The sequence below is a fragment of the Buteo buteo genome, chromosome 26 (genome assembly GCF_964188355.1).
Source record: "Buteo buteo chromosome 26, bButBut1.hap1.1, whole genome shotgun sequence".
NCBI lineage: Eukaryota > Metazoa > Chordata > Aves > Accipitriformes > Accipitridae > Buteo > Buteo buteo.
In genome coordinates this window covers 4,437,086-4,455,132 of record NC_134196.1, presented here as the reverse complement: position 1 = coordinate 4,455,132, position 18,047 = coordinate 4,437,086, and the positions used below count along the sequence as shown (strand labels likewise).

The following is an 18,047-nucleotide window of genomic DNA, read 5'->3' as shown; positions in this document are numbered from 1 at the left end:
GCTGCCTGACACCACCAGAAATAAGACCCGACTGAAAACATTCCCTGGACATGGTCACCCAGTCTCACTGGCACCTCCCTCTAGCCCGTGCTCACCTTGTGTGCAGCCTAGCAGATGAGTTGTGTCCCAGCTAAGAGTAGGTGTGAGCTAAAGGGCAGGGGTGTTGTAACTGGGCAGGTTGTGTGGGTGTTTGACCTGGAGTAATGACTAACAGAATAAAGCACACTTTTCTGTGCAGATCTGGACCACTTTGGGTTCTGTCTGCTGCAGCATGCTTTCCCTTCCCACTGCTTCTGCAGTAGCCCTGTCTCTGCTGCCTCTAGAGACGCAGCTGTATGCAGACAGACACTGATGTTGCCAGGGGAGGTGTATTTTTTTGTATGATATAAGGCACTCAGCATGATCTGCTGGTGCAAATATGCATTTTAACACTGATTCCTATCCAGTCAAAATCAATCATGCTTACCATGACAACTTACTGAGCAACCTTATCAGATCTCTAGTCGCTTACCATTTTGCTTTTAAGGCATTCCTTTTAAATAAAATGCTTTTTTTAGAACATGCATTGTAATTCTTCCTGGTCTCCTGTCTTTTTTTGGTAATTCACTGAAATAGATTTGCACAAAAGCAGAATACAAAATACACTTTTGGAACTATATAGCTATATATCTTTGATTCTTCAGACATGAGGAATTCTAAATGCTTCATTGTGTAATTAATTAAAATAATCTTTGTTTGAAATAGCTTTAATAATAAATATGCTGAAAATATGCTCCCAGGAGTTTGTAGGTTTCCCATGCCAGGTATTCCCTGTAAGTCAGAATAACATGTGTTTCTTTCCCCAGACAGTGAACATTATCTTTGAAAAAATCCCAGAAAATGAGAGTGGAGATGCCTGTCAAACTATCCAAGTTAATGTTCTGGACTGTGACACCATAGGCCAAGCCAAGGAGAAGAGCCTTCAGGCTTTCCTTAATAAGAATGGCTTTCTCTATGGTCTGCAGATGGATGAAATTGGTCTTGGTAAGAGCATGTCACTGTGTTTTATATTTTCATGGAGTTCACTGGTCTGTCTGTGGAGTTTTCTTGTTAGGAAATCCTACCTTTGGCTTTGATTTTTTTTTTTAGCATTTAGGCAGAGCATAGTTTTTGTAAGGAATTTCTAGGGAAATACTAGATCATTTATGCTACCAGTTAGAACATTGGAACTACATCTGCTTCGCTTCTGCATGGGCTTCAGCATGCAGTTAACAAACGCATGTTATTTATTGAACATGTCTAATTTATCTGTTCCTTTTCTGAGTTAAGTAAGGTGGCCTGTCCACCTAAGTACAGCTGGTTGATAAATTTTGTCAGCAGGTAAGATGATACATCAGGATTACTAAGTACTTTAGTCTCTACCTATTATCCCTCCTACTGCCCTTCCTTCCAACAGGCCTACATTTGTGTTGATCAGGAGAACCCACAAATATAGTTTATTTACAGTCAGATTAGGTTCATATAATAGTTCACATATGACTCACAAAGATACATACAATATCTATAGATGTAAGTAAAGCCACTCCAGCAGATGAGTTGAGCTGCCTTTCCTTGTTGGGTTTTCAAGAGCCCAAGGTCAGATTAAAGTCAGTAGTTGCCATCATACCACTTCCCACGTGCTCCAGTAGGAAATCTAACAAACTCTACATTGTTGGCATTTGTCACCTCCTGGACTTGCTCCCTAAGGTGTTGATATTTCCTCACCTTCTCAGACGCTATGTTGGCAAGTGATGATAATTTACATTCATATCTGATGTTTATATCCACCGCCAGTACCTGACCACCCTTAAATACTATGTGAATCTTGTACAGCTTGTGAAACCTTCAAGTGCCAACGTGCCCGTAACATCAGGCCACGCTTGTGCAACTAGCTAGATTAGGTGAAAGCACCTCCAAAAATTCTGCTTTGACCAACACAAAGTGAGGCACCAATAGCCTGCAGTAATGGAAGCCACCCAGGCTGTCACCCCAGATAAGGAATCTGTAGTGTGGGAGTGCAAAACCACTCTTATGTGACCTAGCACAAGGACAGAGAGAAACAGCTTAGTTGGGAGCCACTGGTCCAAAAATAATTAGGTGTTGTTTTTCTTTACAAACATCTGTACAGTGAGAATGCCATTGGGATGTAATTGTTTTCTCTTGCTGTCATACTGCAGAACTTGTGTCTGAGGAGCAGCAAAGAGAATTGTTAGATATTGATGGTTCCTCAGAGGTGATGGAGGATGGGATAAGGAAGCTAAATACCATCGGTCATTACGAGGTAAGCACGGAAGCCATACCAATGAATCGAGAAGCAGTTTCTCCCCAACTCCTAAATGCTGTCTGCATAGAAGTATCTTGATTGATCAAAATCTTGAAGAGATAGCTGAGCATCGTCAACAGAAGGAAAATGTGTGACACACAACTTTCTTGCCAATGAGTCATATGTTTTCTGTTACTTTTCAGAGGTTTGCTTGTTGCAGGGTTGCTTGGTTCAAGCATACCAGGTAAACTGTTACCTCTGTTGAGCATTTCAGTTAAAGCAACACCTGATTTCCAGCTGTGAACATTGCTTTGAGTCTTTTCTAGTTTCTGCTGCTGAGGTTTTGTTGCACCATGAGCAATTGTTTACCTCTTCCCACCTCATATTTTGATTATCTGAACAGGTGGTAGTGATACTTATGAAAGCTCATTGGGAGTCAGAATAAAAAAGGACTGATGCATTTGCTTGCTCTTCTCTTGAGACCTCCCGTGTCAGTCTTCTTCCCTTTTTCTCTCTGTTTTTGCTTCCACCTACTGTCACCACTTGTACCACAAGTTTTCCCCTCCATTTCCAATTGCACCTGTCATTTTCAATGCTGCAATAATCTGTCCATCATTGCAACAACACACAAGGCTGCAACTGGTGGCAGAGCCCTTCTGGGTGTAGCACATTGCAAAAGATAGCAAGCAGCCTTGCCCGTCTAAGGAGTTTCTACTGGCACTAGTCAGAGGCTGAGGGGCTGGGGTGAAACGTGCAACAGATGATTGGCCTCGGGTGATATGGTAGCTCACATTTTGATGCTTACAGGTAGATTTTGGAAATGAGGTTAGTGTGCTGAGTGCTTTTGGTGAGCTCTCTTTGTGCCTCGTTGAATTTGAAAGCCTAGCTCTTAACATGGTAAACAATTTTTATTTATTTAGAAGTTTTGCTGATGAGTGTAGGTCTGTGTCATGCAATGCAGTATGGTCCTGAGAAGCCTGAGCCAGCCCTGAACATTGCTGTCTGCATGAGCAAATACAGTGCCATCCACAGAGAGGAACAAAGACGACTAGCAGGACTGTTTGTAGCTTGGGCAGAGCACAAGGCTGCTCAGGTCTGGAGCAAGCTCATTTGGATTCACTTTACAGATTTCTGTAGGCGTTTGTTGCTCTCCGTACCTCCTGGGGAGGCAGCAGTGAACCCAGATGTCCTGAGTCACCATCCAGTGTCTCAAATACAGCTTTTCCTGTGCCTCTCTAGAGTCTTGTGTATAGATTAACGTGGGACTTCCTCCACTCCACTTGTAAAGATTTTGTACAAATTAGGACATTGCAGTGTTGCAGTCAGAATCTATGCAGCAAAGGTCAACGTAGATTTGAATCTGATCAGACGTTTGAACTTCTGTCTAATGCGATAATACCCACCCTTCTTACCACAGGCAGCTATTGCAAGTGCTCCCTGATTTTAACTGGCAGCTTTTTGCACTTCCTGAGCTCATGGGTGCCATACCTCATGGCAGATGAGTCTGCTCCAGTTGGTCTTTGTCATCTCTGGGTATCTTTGTCCTAGCTCTTGTTTTTGTCTGAGGTTTCTACAGGCAGATGCAAGTTAGGTTGGAGGTTCAGTTGTTTTTGCAAAGCTGTAACTACACTAATTATAGCTTAGCAGCTGCCTTATGGAAATCGTGCTGGGTATCTCTGTTAGATATTTTAGTTCACTTTTTCTGACACTGACAAAATAATGTACATTTTAGGCAGAAGCTTAGTGGCGTTTTAGGCAGTGGCTTAGTGGCGAGTGTCAGCCATTAGCATATCTAGTTTATTTTCTTGTATGCATATTAATGCAAAAAGGATTGTGCAGGTGTCTAGTTAGCAAGAAAAAGGAACACTGCATACACAGTGTGAGAGTAGTAACATTGCCTGAGGAATTCCAACGTACATTTCAATAATGCCTGGAGTTTTGTGGCAAGCCTGAATTTTTCTTTTTGGTTGCCAGGCTTAAATGCTAGAAAATAACCAGATTTTTGAAACTGGGAAGTACTATCAAACCTTTTTAAGATACTGGAGCTTGAGGGTTGTGGTGTAAAGGTCCCAGAATCACCAGGGACTTTTGAAAAAGCAGAGGTTAGTTTCTACACTGATTTTTAAAATGCACAAGTAGGGGATGTTTGAGTTTTTGTGTGGTGTTTCTGAAGGGAAAAAAATTCGCTGTACTCTTATTAGACTTTCATGTGTCTCTGACTTTTGTGCTCCTTTTGCTCTTAATTTTTTGCTCCTAGTAGGGTTATTGATCTGATTATTTATGAGGTCTGCACTATGGTTTGCATGAGAATAACCATAAGCCTTGACAAGAAAGTTGCTGTCCTATGGATGATGTCCTATGACATCATGATGTCCTATTTCCCATGCAAGAAGAGAGCTGGAGAACCGCTTTCAGATCTGCTCTCCAGTCACAGATCTCCAATTTCTCAACCTGTAGCAGCATCACGCATTCCAGGAGCAGGCACAGTCCCGGAGAGTGAATTTGAATGCGTGATCCAAAGAGCTCACTGACAAGAACTGGATTATAGGGAGGACAGGGAGCCCGGAGAACAAGGAAGAGGCGTAGAGCCACACTATTCCATCTTCTGTTTTGCAAAGTAGCTGTACTCCATGTTGTGTGGATCTGAACAGATCTCCCCTCTCCCTGTTTGTCCCCCTCAGTAACGCAGCTGACAAAGGTGTTTTGAGGGGCCCATGGGAGCAGCCCACCGTGAAAATTGATTTAGGCAGCAGGACACAAAAAGGCGGCCTTGCTTTTTTTTTTTATTGGATCACACTGAAAGAAACAGCAAGTATGTCTGCTGCAGTAATGATAAAGGAAAGCATATTCCACTTTTTTTTTTTCCACTAAAAGCATCATTTGTACCAGAAATAAAACCTGAAGTAGGGGCTTGGATCATGGCTGCACTGCACCAACACCTCTGGTTCCTGGAGGGAAGCACGGTTCTTCCTCCAGGCTCTGCCCATCTCCCTCAGGACAGGAGCCAACACACTTCAGCATTGAGCTGCTCTCCTGCTTCTTGGAGAGGGAGTTGAAGCAGCATTTTGCCCACACCGCTCTGGGAGGGGGTAAGCTGCTGGGTAGCCCTGTTCCTGTTTACCTATCTTCAGGGCCAAGTAGGAGGACTCTCTAGGTGTTTGTGTCACCTCACAAGCTAGCCTTAGAGCATATTCCTACTTGCAGTGTCATTTTAAAGTGCTCTGTGTTATCTGAAAGAGCTCTGAAACACTGTATGATAAGTGGAAACGCTGCAAAAAATCATACTTATAAAATAGATTGCATTTACTTTCCAGGAGCAAGTGTAAGTGCAGATTTCTTTGGCACAAGACACAGCTTTTGATAGAGTATCTTAATGTTTAAACTGGTTTCTCACACAAGGCTGGCTGCCAAGGTTTAAAAAACACTTAAATTATTTTGGCAGAGATCCCTTCCTAGAACTGGCCAGTTGTTTTTGTAATTATAGAGGGAAGTACACTAGCACTTGGCAAGACCCAACATTTGACAGCAGAGCAGTGGTGTAGTTCTCAGTGGGAACCGTTTTTGAGTTACTCTTTGACAATAAAAGCATGACCTGCCAGTTTCTTTTAAAGATAATAGTTACCATCCTGGCAGCCCTATAAATTCAGGGAAGGAAGGGGGTAGATTTTTACTAGAAATCCCAAGGTAGCTAGATATGGATCTTGACCTTACAGTCCATGGAGTGTAAATATTTTGCTCAGTTTGAAAATAGTTCTTGGGAGCACCAGGCTAGACCCTCAACATGGCCCCACCGTAAGGCATGGGGGGAAATGGACTGAGCTGGAAGAAAGGGGGCTGGAAGAGAAATCATGCTTGTGTTCTCCTCCCTGCCTCACCTTCCCGTAAGATCCTATTGCACTGGAGCCAGAGAATTCAACCTGGGCAATCTGTAGAACGGTGGGTGCAAGAATTATAGAATCGTAGAATCGCTTAGGTTAAGAAGCAGCACAAAGCAGTACGTGAAAACAAAAATGGCCAAATAGGGGCTGAACCAGAAAAACCAAAGAAAGGGAAAAGTCTGAAAGGCCAGTTTGTCGGAAGAACTGCCTTCCCACCTTGCCAGGTAAGGCTAACAAACTGCAACTGCTGCCTGTGCCTGAAAGCCTGGCCCTGGCTGCCTGCTGAGAGCCGCGCACACCATGGTGAGAACAAAGCGGGCTGGCAAGCTCCTGCGCTGCCACGGACTTAAGGACAGAGGAAATGAAACTGAGGGTTTCGTGAATTGTAGACACTTTTGTTTCAGCATATGTTTGTTTTTGCTTTCAGATTTCAAATGGAGCAACCATAAAAGTCTTTAAAAAGAAGGCAAATACCCGATCAGGTAACAAAGGGACTTCAACCTATTTAATCTTTGGAGAATGGGCTGGGAATGCAGAGAGCTGAGTTATGACAGGTTGTATCTTGGTCAATAGGAGGTCAGAAAACTTGGCACTTTGATATAGCTGGGCCAAGTGAAGAGCCATGTTACCCTGGCTCTGGGCCTCTGGCAGGCACAGTGGGCATAGGAGGAGGGAAGAAGGCAAAGGAAAGAAGGACAGAAGGACTTAGAGTCCTCAGCAAATGAATGCTTAAAGATACAGACTCACAGGCAGGAAGGCAGGGCAGGGAAGCCCAGGTGACACAAAGTGCTGACTGCTGAGACCAACACAGGGAGCATGCCCTGGCATAATACAAAACCACAGTTTTGGAATTTTCCTTATTCTCTTGACAGTGTTTCTGAAAACTTTGACTCAGCTGTCTCAACAGCAGGTCAGGAGTTAAAGGGTGCTTACAAGGGGTCAGTTCATCTCACCTACCCCTGTGACGCAGGTTGCTCCAGCCCAGCTGGTGGCTTGGGGAAGGTGGACTTTCTGCAGCCCCTGGGCAGAAACAGACGCTTCTAGCCTGTGATTCACCTCCCCATCAAAGCAGACATCTAAAGTTAGGAGAGATGTGTCCCTGAGGTGCAAGTCCCTGGGATGGCATTGTTCTCTCCCTCAGCAAGACCAGGGTTGTCTGTTCTCAGCCGTTACTTTCAAGCCTGACCTCAGCCAGCCTGCACTGAGTGCTCTTACAGACTAAACCAATGCAATCGTCTCATCTGCTGTCTGTTGTCCTCCTTTCAGAGGAGCTGCGATTTACTACCAGCTTACCCCAGCAGCAGATGATGATGCCCTAGCTTAGTGGTCTGAGCTACAGGTTGGCACTGGGGAGGTGAACCAGGACCTGTGCATTTCTTAGAGGCTTCCCCCACGCTGCAGGCAGGAAAGCATGACACCCAGCCTGCTTGCTCGGCATCCTGGCATGTACCCTGCTGCACAGCCCAGAGCCCAGCAGAATTCACAAGCTTGTAGCTGTGTGTTTCATTAATGCCTGTTTGCTCTCTGCTTTCTGGTATTTAGATGTGGAGTACTCCGATGAACACTGTCATTTGGTGAGTTCAGTCATTACACTGTTAAGTGGTAGATTTAATGCTAAGCTGTATTTGTATCTGCGTAATCTCTCTAATCTCTTCACAACAGATTTTACCAGACTCCGAAGCAAACAAAGATGTGAAAGGAACAGGTCACAAAGGAAAGCAAAAATTCAAAGTGAAAGAAATGTATCTGACAAAGCTTCTGTCAACAAAGGTAAACTGTAAAGCCTTATTTTGGGGGAGGGCTGGTGTTAGGCTTGGCTAGTTTGGCACAACAGAAATAGAAATTAAAGCAGAAATTACGCAGACTTCCTGCATGTATATCAAATGTTAAATAAAAAGGTAGCCTACAAAAATCACTGTGCTAACTATGGATTATAACCATTTGCAGTGATAGACACATTTCATGTGTTCTAATGCTAGAGTTCTAAAATTGTCTATTACTTGCCCTCTCTATCTCCTCAGTAAGCACAACCTTTTTTCTCAGGTTAAAGAAAAAAGGTAGTTATTGAGCTTACAGAAAGTGAGTTTTGCCACTGAGTCCCATAGAGCTAGAACGATTCCTCTTGGAGAGACAGCTTTCAGTCAACAACCTCCTCACCCTCTACTACAGTTTGCCCAGCTTAGAGACAACTTCCAAGGCCTGAGTTTCACAACATGCTGCCCATGAAATGAAATAATCTTTTAGGGTCTCAAATTAAGCATCCAAAATAACTACATAAATTTTAAAACCAAGGTCCTTAGGATTTATAATACAATTACCTTATTTATACAATGTGCATTCCTTAGGAATAAGCCCTGCTCACTCCCTCCAGTAATGTCATCTTGTTTCTGACTTACTCAAAAGGGTTATAAAAACTCTTTGCAACAGCATAATACTTAAAATATTAATCAGTGCACAACACTGAGAGCTGTGCGATACAAGAGGCCTGAAGGGATGATGATTGTGGGCTTCTTGCATTTAAAAATCTATCAATCATTATTTAATTAGATTGTTGATAGCATCTGAAGTAATTTGGGACACTACCCAAAGTGAGAGTGAAGACTGGTCATTTCTCATTAGCTGTGGAAACTAAAATAAGCCCTTAGGAATTGCTGGAGTAAACCAGTAATATCTTATGGTGGAAGACTGAAGTACAAAAGAAAAGATCAGGCTCTAAGAAACAGTCCTTTTAAAGGGCTTTAAATTAATCATCTCCTTCTCCAAAGTAGGACAGTGCTCTGAACAACAGTGCTATAATATCCTTCACTGTGGAATTCCACCCATGATATGCCGTGCACTAAAGGAAATTGCATCGAACCATGTCTCCCTCACCCATACATGCACACAGACACAATTGCAGTGTTCACCACGTGAAATGAACTGGCCAGTAGCGCATTGAGGCCCTGGGATACACTTCAATCCTTCTCGTTGAGAGAAGATTGGGCTGAACTGAGCTTCAGAACAGATGTGAAGAAAAAAAGCGCAGAACAGTGTTTTGCTTTGTTTGCCTCTACTTATGAATACTCTGTGCTGATGTCAGCGAGTCCATCAGTAACTAAGTCCTTGCTTTCGTGAGCCAAATAGCTTCACTTCTGGATCAGAAATACCCAGTTTCAGTTCTTCTCTCTAATACTAATGTCTTTGTATGCCACCCAAAGCTGTTATCCTAGAATTAGATCGAGCGCCACAGTCACTTGACTGTGAAGTGTTGATGAGCACATGTGTTCAACATGTGTCGCAGATGGCACCACAAAGACCAGTGCCCTAGAAAACTGGTTAAACTCCTTTTGCTCACCTCCCTCTTCCAGTCACAAGTTCCAAATGCCTTTACCAAGGGTGCCAACAGTATCCAAACAGTTGATGTTGTCTTTGTTGGAACGAGTGATTCCTTCCACCTACGATTTATCACAAAGTTCACCACAATTCTCCTGAAGTGATAGGATGTGTGACATTTGAAAGCAGCTCATTATGGTGTATTTGTAGTTTCATTTTTGTTATTGACTGTCTTGTTTGCCAATAACCTATGGCCTAGATGTTTACCACAAGCGTATTGTAATTTCTGTGTGTGGTTGCCTTGCGGCAAGCTCAGCTCTCTGAGACAAGAAATCCTACTCTTTTCTTGTGTAATAGTAGCACTATTAATTTTCTTACTTTTCAGGTTGCAATTCATTCAGTTGTTGAAAAGCTCTTTAGGAGCATTTGGAGTTTACCCAACAATAAAGCACCCGTTGCCATCAAGTACTTTTTTGACTTTCTGGATGCCCAGGCTGAGAGCAAAAAAATTACTGACCCTGATGTGGTCCATATATGGAAAACCAACAGGTATGCCCATATGATATGCGCAGGAGTGCATGCACTCTCTGAAAATGTAATGTTGCAAAGATGAAACATGTCACCTGTGATCAGAAGAATAAGATTTTGGCACGTCTGGGTGAAGATGTGGTTTGGCTTTGTGGATCCTAGTAATTTTAGCATATTGATTGGATACCGATACAAACCGCCATAGCTTCCAGGACTTCAAAGTCTGCACACTGACTTCACACTCAGAAAGAAGTACCTGCAGGTTGAGAGCGTTATTTGAAGAGGGAAGGGTGACTAACTGATGTGTTTGCTCTGTAGCCTTTGTTCCCTGATCCGTTTTTTACATGAATAAGCAGCCCAGAAACGTGCTTCTTTCCATGAGTGCAGTGCAATTAAACTGCCATTTTAAAGCAGTTGTGCTACCTGAGTGGTTAATTTTAAAGATGCTTGTTCTTTCTCTCTCTAGTCTTCCTCTTCGCTTCTGGGTGAACATACTGAAGAATCCGCAATTTGTCTTTGATATTAAGAAGACTTCACATATAGATGGCTGTTTGTCTGTAATCGCACAAGCTTTCATGGATGCCTTTTCTCTAGCAGAACAGACACTGGGGAAGGTAATGCTGCCCTTCCAGTCTTTTGCTAACTTCTCAAGCAATGTCTTTTGCAACTGTATAATGATTTAGGGGATGAAGTCCTGGATCTGATGACATTGGAGGCCAAACTATCAGTGGTGTAATTAAGCTGGGTTTCCATTCCTTGTTGCTCCAACTCATGTGACTGAAGAATTCACTGGAGTAGCCAGATACAGCTACTAGAATGCCATATTGATAGTTAACTGCTGCTTGTCTTCTCTGCAGTTAGTTTCTGCAAAATGTGTTTATAGAATTTGTGGAAGAGGGTGGAAATTGTAAGATTTTAAGGAAGTTTTAAAGAATTTTTAAACACCGGTCTTAAAAGTATTAACGTTATTTGGTAAGTAGTCCAAATTTTGTCTGCCACACACCAATGTGCAAAAAACACACAGTAAGCTACTGGGAGCTATAAGAACACTTGAAAGAGCTCTGAAGTTTGAAACAGTTCCTTTCACATCTATGAGCTGGTCTGTTTTTATATGCAAAATTATTTGCTGGAGCAATGAGTCCAGAAATCTTACATTCAAAAGCTCTTTAGTACAGTGTCCAGAACTCTGGGGATCAGGAATACTTCGTTTTTCCCAAGGATATTTTCCTTTTCTTTGGACCAAAGCAGGAAGCATTTGTTCAGGTTCATACTACCAAGAAAAACAGGCTAGAGATTTTTTAGCCTAAAAAAAACTCATATAAAAATGGACTAATTTCCTATGTGCTCTGAACCAACTGCTCATCTGTTAAACGTAGATAACAAATAATGTGCTTATTTAACTTATTTTAGGAGTGAAGTGCCATGAATTAAAACTAACCACATCACTTGATGGAAAAACTGCAAATGGCCTCTTAGGTTTCTGTGCTTAACATCCAATGTGAAGTACTGTTGATACAACAGCTCCCATTAGCCATGTGAAAAGGGATGCTGAAACCTGATAAAGGTTTGCAATGCAGTAAACATCTTGTGGCCTTTTAGTACTATAATGTATTTCCTTTCAGATTTTTAGCATTTTATCCTAAAACATTCTTTAGCCACTTAGAAAACAAACATTTAAATTATTTCATCACACAGTGGAAACAGTAGTGACAAGATATCACATGGTTGTGTCATTTATTCCCCAGAATTTAAACTAGAGCAGTGACAGGAAACTACCAGCCCCCACTTTTACATTCTGAAAACACAGTTTCCAGGTGGGGCTTTGGCTCCTACCACAAACATAAGCATTTACGATTTCAGATGAGCCTCATGCTGCCTGGTAGGTCACTGCTGACCTGGGTTGTTGAAGCCCCCAGGGGAAAGAATAAATCCCTTTGGCTGTGCATGCCTGGCAGTCAGCTCTCCATGCCCTCAAACCCCCAAGCGAAAGGAGTAGTAGGGACCAAAGAGTTTCAGGGGAACCTCTGCCAGGACAGGATCTAGCCAGGTTCTCTGGCATGTTACCCTAGGGGAACTTTCCACAGCACTGCTTTATCCTGTACATTAAATAGGGTATCAGCCTCAAGCCCTTTGGTTCAGCTTTCACAATCTTTCAGTTCCGGGGAGGGGTGAGGAGGAAGGAAGAAAGAAAACTACATCTAAGGGACAAATGTTCATCACTCCTGATACCAGTAGAAATAATATGGCAACTGTCGTGAAACACAATGCACTGTTACTGAGGTCCTGCGTCTGTTCTTCATCTTTATTTCATAACCTTGATTCCTTGCATACAATCACTGCAAAGAGAAATGAGTCACACAGAGAACAGACACAATTAGATGCAATTAACTATGTGGAGGTGGAACCTTAGGAAATCTGTGCTGTGAAAATTGACAAGGCTTCAAATGTTTTCTTTTAAGGAAGCACCAACAAATAAACTTCTGTATGCTAAGGACATTCCGCTCTACAAGAAGGAGGTGAAAGCGTACTATAAAGCCATCAGGGATCTGCCTCCACTGACCACTTCAGAGGTTGAAGAATTTCTAACTCAGGAATCTAAGGTATGGTTGAGAAGCAGCAACTTCATTTGCTTTTATGTTAAGTTGTTTAAAAAGGAGAACTATCTGACCAGAACTGTTTTCTGTTTTAGAAACATGAAAATGAATTTAATGAGAAAGTGGCCTTGATTGAAATCTACAAATACGTAGTGAAATATTATGATGAGGTAAGCATGTCTGCTATTCCTGCTTAACCCCTTAATGTTAACTTGCTGCCTCAGGCTGGAAAGTTGGGCTCAACAAAGTAACCAGGGGCTGGCCTGGTGTGTGACTTAATGGCTGACACTCCAGAGACAGCCCCTCGGTGTCAGAGCCGAGGCCGCTCCTCCTGCTGAGCTGGGGGGGACCAGAGCAGTGCGGCCCCCGGGGCGGCTGGAGCCCCCGCCTCTCAGAGGGGTCACAGGCCAAAGGTCTGTAAATGCACCTTTACTGTCACCACTCTGATTCACAGGGACAGTAGCAACGAAATCTTCCCTGCAGTTTCGAAAGAGTTCCTATCTTGTCTAGACTTCTTGTTTTACTGTGTGTGCAGAGTATCTGCTAATGCCTGTCACAACTCCGGTGCATGTGCTCCATTTCCCTCCCGATTCAGAAATCAGATTAGACTGTAGCACCAGGCCTTTCGATTTAACAGGCAGTACAAACACCTCAACGGAGCACACTCAGCCTTACAGCAAGAGGTCTCTGCCTCTTTCCCATCACAGCCCTCTTACGCTCTGCTCTAATAGTCTTTCCCTTGAAGAAAAGAAGCTGTAGCTTCCAGTCCCTGCTATTGCTAACAAAAGAAATCTTTTCTCAACTGCAAGCACTTAGTCACAGGCTACCTCTAAGCTGCTTTGTAAGAAAATCCCTGCCCTCCGCTTTGCATGATAGGATTCTCCACTCCATTTTGCTCGGCAGCATCCTTGACAGAGGCTGCGAGTGCCTGCGCAGGGACGCAGATAAGAGCCAGCTGGGGGGGTGTTGCCTGAAGGCCTCCTTACCGCTTGCAGCAGGTTGTCTGGGTCTCCCAGCAACCAAACCTTTCTCTCTTTCATCCCCAGCAGCACAGCATCAGCACTTGCTGTAATCATCCAGCTCTCAGTCACCCGTTAGCTAGCTTACCACTTCTGGTCTCTAGTATCTCAAATTATCTGGGCTTGGCATCAAATCTTTGCCTCTTAAAAAAGCTTGGGATGATGCTCAGAATGGCACTACACTTTATTAAGCTCATTAGAAATGTTGACAGAGGAGACTTCAGAATACTTTCTAATCTTAGGGCCCATTTTTGCGTTTTTTAAGCTAGTACTGGCTAAACTTACTCCATCCTTAGAAGGAAACCCTCCCTCTGCTCTTCCCTCTCTGGCTTTTGACTGGGAGCAGCTAAACCTCATTCATTGTTTGCTGAGACCTCAGTCACTTTGTAGAGTTGCCAGCAAAGAGTTTTCAGACAGCAGTAGTGCTCCTTCCTATCACCTGGGCCGGTGCCAAGTGGGCCAGTTAGAGGAAGAGAAGCAGTTTATTGCCCTCAGTTTATAGGGCAGAGGAAGAGAAATAAAATACCATTTGCAAATCTGCTCTCGGGTAAAACTGGAGCACTGGCCTTGCCTCGCACATCAAGAGATGAGCATGTGTTGGATTTGTTTTGGTATTCTTGCTTGGCTCTGTCATTCCTTTGTGGAAGTGTTGCAAATCCTGTAATCACAATGACTTGAAAGGAAAACTACCAAAATAAAGCGTTCAAGTCAGAATAGAATGTTTACATATAGCCAGGCATTCAGATGGATTTTTCTGCCACTAGTTGTTGGAATGCAGAAAAGCAGGCTTTAAAAACAGCAAGTAAAATAAGCACTAAAAAAATTATTCTCTTTTTTTTGCTAATTGTTAACAGATTGTCAGCAAACTTGAGCGAGAACGGGGGTTTGAAGAAGTCCAGAAACAGCTCCAGCAAGTAAAAGTGCTATTTGATGAAAAGAAAAAATGCAAATGGCTTTGAGCAGAGCACTGACTCACAGCGTCACTGTGGGGGATTTTAAATAAGCGCTGCTGCTCCCCAAACTGTTTTGACTGACTATATGTACAGGGTTTGAAACATTTGGACACTCTTCTCCACTCTGACCATTCCAAGTAATATCTACATTTGGGAATGAAGTACGGGCAGGGGTAGATATTCAAACATGGGCATGTGAAAGCGAAAGTGAGTCTAGTGTTGGCCGGGCCAGCATTTTTAGGTACTTGAACACATGTACCTTTTGGTTCAACAATACTGCCTAAAAGTAAGCTTTCTGCTTACTTAAAAACAAGATTGCAGGAGATGTGCAAACCACATTGCAAGGTCAGAGTTGCCCATGTGAACTTGTAAGTTGCTTAGCTCTTTTGGTTTTTTAAGAGAGAAAGCTGATGTTTTGCCACATCCTTTCAGCAGCCTTGGCAAACTGTGAGGATGAGCTCCGGCTTCAGAATACGGGTCAGCTGCAGTTTCCTTCCTTCCAGACAAATGTACACTGGTTCCTGTTCGGGGAAAAAAAAAAAAACAACCAAACCAGCACCAAAGTGACACTTAGGACAAGTGCGTTTAGCAGAAAAAGTGGGTCTGAGGTTTGAAGGCCAAATGCCCCATGGCAGGACTTGACTTACTTACCTTCCTGAGGTTAGAAATTCCACCTGCAAAGTGAAGCCAACCACTGAGCGGGGTGGAGCGGGGAGGCTTTTGGAGAAAGGCGCTAGGTTGGCATCAGTCTGTGTTTACATTTCTACCTTTCCATCCTTAAATAAGCTGTGAAACACTTGTGAGCAGCTTCACGTGTGAAACCTCCGTGCAGCTGCACCGCATCGGAACGCCGTTGTGATTTGATGAAGCAGCTGGCGATGGCTGCACTTTGGTGCCCAAACCTGGACTCTGGCGCACGATAGGCCCCGATGTATCAGTGCTGACAGTCCTGGCCAGTCTTGCCATGGGTGTACAGGGGCCTCACAGATCTAAAGCCAGCGTTTTTGGTTTTTTTTTTTTCAGGTTGTCCACACAAAGGATTAGTTTAATATGTAAGAACAGGAGGGCTGGTGTATGTAACCTCTGGCTGTGTCTGAGAAACTGATACAAGTGTGCTAGCTAGGGTTGGGGGTGGGGAGGGGGTAACTAACTGCCTTTTAGTGCTGCTGGGGTGTTTTTTTGAGGCTTGGCAATTTTAAAAAAGGAGGCTGTCCATTACATTTGCATTGATGGCTAAAGTTAGCCCAGCTGGAAAGCAGGTGCGTGGCCATGCTGCTGAGACGAGGCTGGCACAGTGGCTACCATGCACAGCCACGGAGGAGCAGCCGTGGCTCTGGCTCTGGCACGGCATCAGCACGGTCCTGTCCCCCGCTACGGAGCTGAAACGTTTTGTGGCCGCCAGGCTCTGCTTCGGTCACGTGGAGACACTTAACTAAGGCTGCCGCCTGCCCTTAGAGCTGAGGTAAGGTGTTGACGAGACGTTTCCACATGTTCCCGGAGGGATCCACCATGGGAGGTGAGCGGCGTAGCGCAGTGGCCCACGGGAGAGGGAAGAGCTGTCCCCTGCCTTGGCAGTGCCACGGGCTGTGAAGGGCAGAGGTGGCCCAAGTTTGGTATAGAAAGCCTGTGCCGGGGCTGTGCCGGCACCAGGCACGGTGCCCCGGCATGCGGCCGGCCGGTGCCGGTGAACGTTAACCATGCTTTGGTAGAAGCAAGGTCGCCTGTTAACGTGGAAGAAAAAGCAAAACCACAAACATTGCCTACTGGTCTGCCCCCTCCCTACTATGTGATTGCACAAGTTGTACCTCTTGCGTAGCCGAGAGGGCAGCCACCAACCCATACTGTGATGGCTTTTTTTTTTTTTTTTAAAAGTCTTACACTTGCTCTTAAGTTTACACTTTATACTTGATGGAATGTATGGCTTTGTTCAGGAAACTGCACTACAATGTTGCAGTACTTTCAGCAGTTCTCTTCTCTGCCTGGCACAATAGATTTTGGTAAGTTTAATTTTGATTGGGAAAGAACTCACCCCCAACCCTAACCTATCTTGCCCTCTGTCCTAAGGAGTGGACTATGGCTTAAGTAGCACTTAAGCTTAGAATACCTGTACTTAAGGGCTTGATTTTTATCATTCTTAACATTTTAAAGCAACATCAAATAAATTAAAAAAAAAAAGCACAGTAATTTAATTAATATTAAAGGAAGGGCATGAGCAGATTACTCTTTCCAGTTAGACATCTCAGCAGTTCTGTTCCACTTCAGGTGTTTGCTGGCAGTGCATTTGAATGAACTGCGATAGTTTTGTTCAACAGTAACCTTCTGTACAGGCAGAAACCACCCCCTCCCCCTGCAACGTTTCTGCTTGGAAAGCTGTAAAATATAATCTGTTTGCGTGGGTCTGATCCTGTGAACTTCACTGTATGTGTTTATATGATGAGGAAATGAAAATCAGTCCTATTCTGTATTTGTACTACTGCTTGTTTGCTACACTAGCTTTAATGATTTCTAGAGATTAAGTATGTGTTGAAGCAGGCCCTGTAGCCTTAGCCTACAGCCTGGAATAGGATTATTGCCTTTTATTCAAGCCTCCTAAACAGTGTCACTCTGTTAGTAAACCATTTAAAGTCATGCTGGGACTTTGTAACCCATCGAGTGGATCTCACAAAGTGATGTGAAGTATAATTAAGTGATTGTGGCTCTTTTGGTAGGTTTGGGTCAGCACACAAAACATTGGCACACCTTCCATATCTGCAATTCGCCGTTACTGTTAACACAGACAAAAAGAACCACCTCTGACTAAAGCTGTATGACGGCAACCCAACAATTCTAACAGCGTTCTCCGAAATGAAAGCAAACTTCTCTTTAACTTATTTTCACATGTTTACAGGCAAACTACTATGGCAAACAGTATATTTTCTAACACTAGCTTACAGAGCATTATTTTGCAGTCATCTAGTTTAAAGTCAAATCTTACTAACATGTAAAGTAATTCCTGTTGTACAGAAGTTAACCTGTTGTTTAAAATGAATGGTTAAAAAAAAAGTGCAAATGACAAATACATGTTGGTGTTTGTAAGGGTTTATCTAGAATAAAATGCATTTGGAGGTTATTTTGATTAACTTGTGTATTTTAAAGTGTTTAAAAGAAAGCAAGCACAGCTTGTGGCGGTCCAAGTCGCGCAAGGAACAGCAAGCGAGACACTGACTGGCGTTGGCTGAGGAGGACCACGGCCGTTCCAGCCCTGCAAGGCTCCAAGGCAGAGCCACCCACCTCAGCACCGTGTGTTACAAACCACTTCCACCACTGAAAGTTTTGTATTTGTTGGGAACTACAAAAAAAGGAAGGTACGGTGCTGGGGGCAGAGGGGTACTGGCCTGAAACTCAGCAGCCGGCCCTAGGGCAGGGGGGATTCCCAGGGTGGGGGATTCCCGGCAGCCTTCTCACCTCTGGGAAGCTGTGCAGGCCAGAGCCACACTACAACT

The 18,047-nt window shown here is 43.7% G+C and overlaps 1 protein-coding gene across 2 annotated transcripts in view; it reads left to right on the top strand.

Moving 5' to 3' along the window:
- Positions 1-17,665, top strand: part of PLXNC1 (plexin C1) — a 71,606-nt gene extending 53,941 nt beyond the window's left edge. For both annotated transcript variants that reach the window (XM_075057964.1, XM_075057963.1), the window contains 10 exons: positions 846-1,023; positions 2,196-2,299; positions 6,587-6,641; positions 7,702-7,733; positions 7,822-7,929; positions 9,857-10,020; positions 10,466-10,613; positions 12,459-12,599; positions 12,689-12,763; positions 14,467-17,665. In XM_075057964.1, coding sequence (XP_074914065.1) covers positions 846-1,023; positions 2,196-2,299; positions 6,587-6,641; positions 7,702-7,733; positions 7,822-7,929; positions 9,857-10,020; positions 10,466-10,613; positions 12,459-12,599; positions 12,689-12,763; positions 14,467-14,571 — 1,110 coding nt within the window. In that variant the 3' untranslated portion in view covers positions 14,572-17,665. The remainder of the gene's footprint in view (positions 1-845; positions 1,024-2,195; positions 2,300-6,586; positions 6,642-7,701; positions 7,734-7,821; positions 7,930-9,856; positions 10,021-10,465; positions 10,614-12,458; positions 12,600-12,688; positions 12,764-14,466) is intronic.
- Positions 17,666-18,047: the final 382 nt, after the last annotated feature.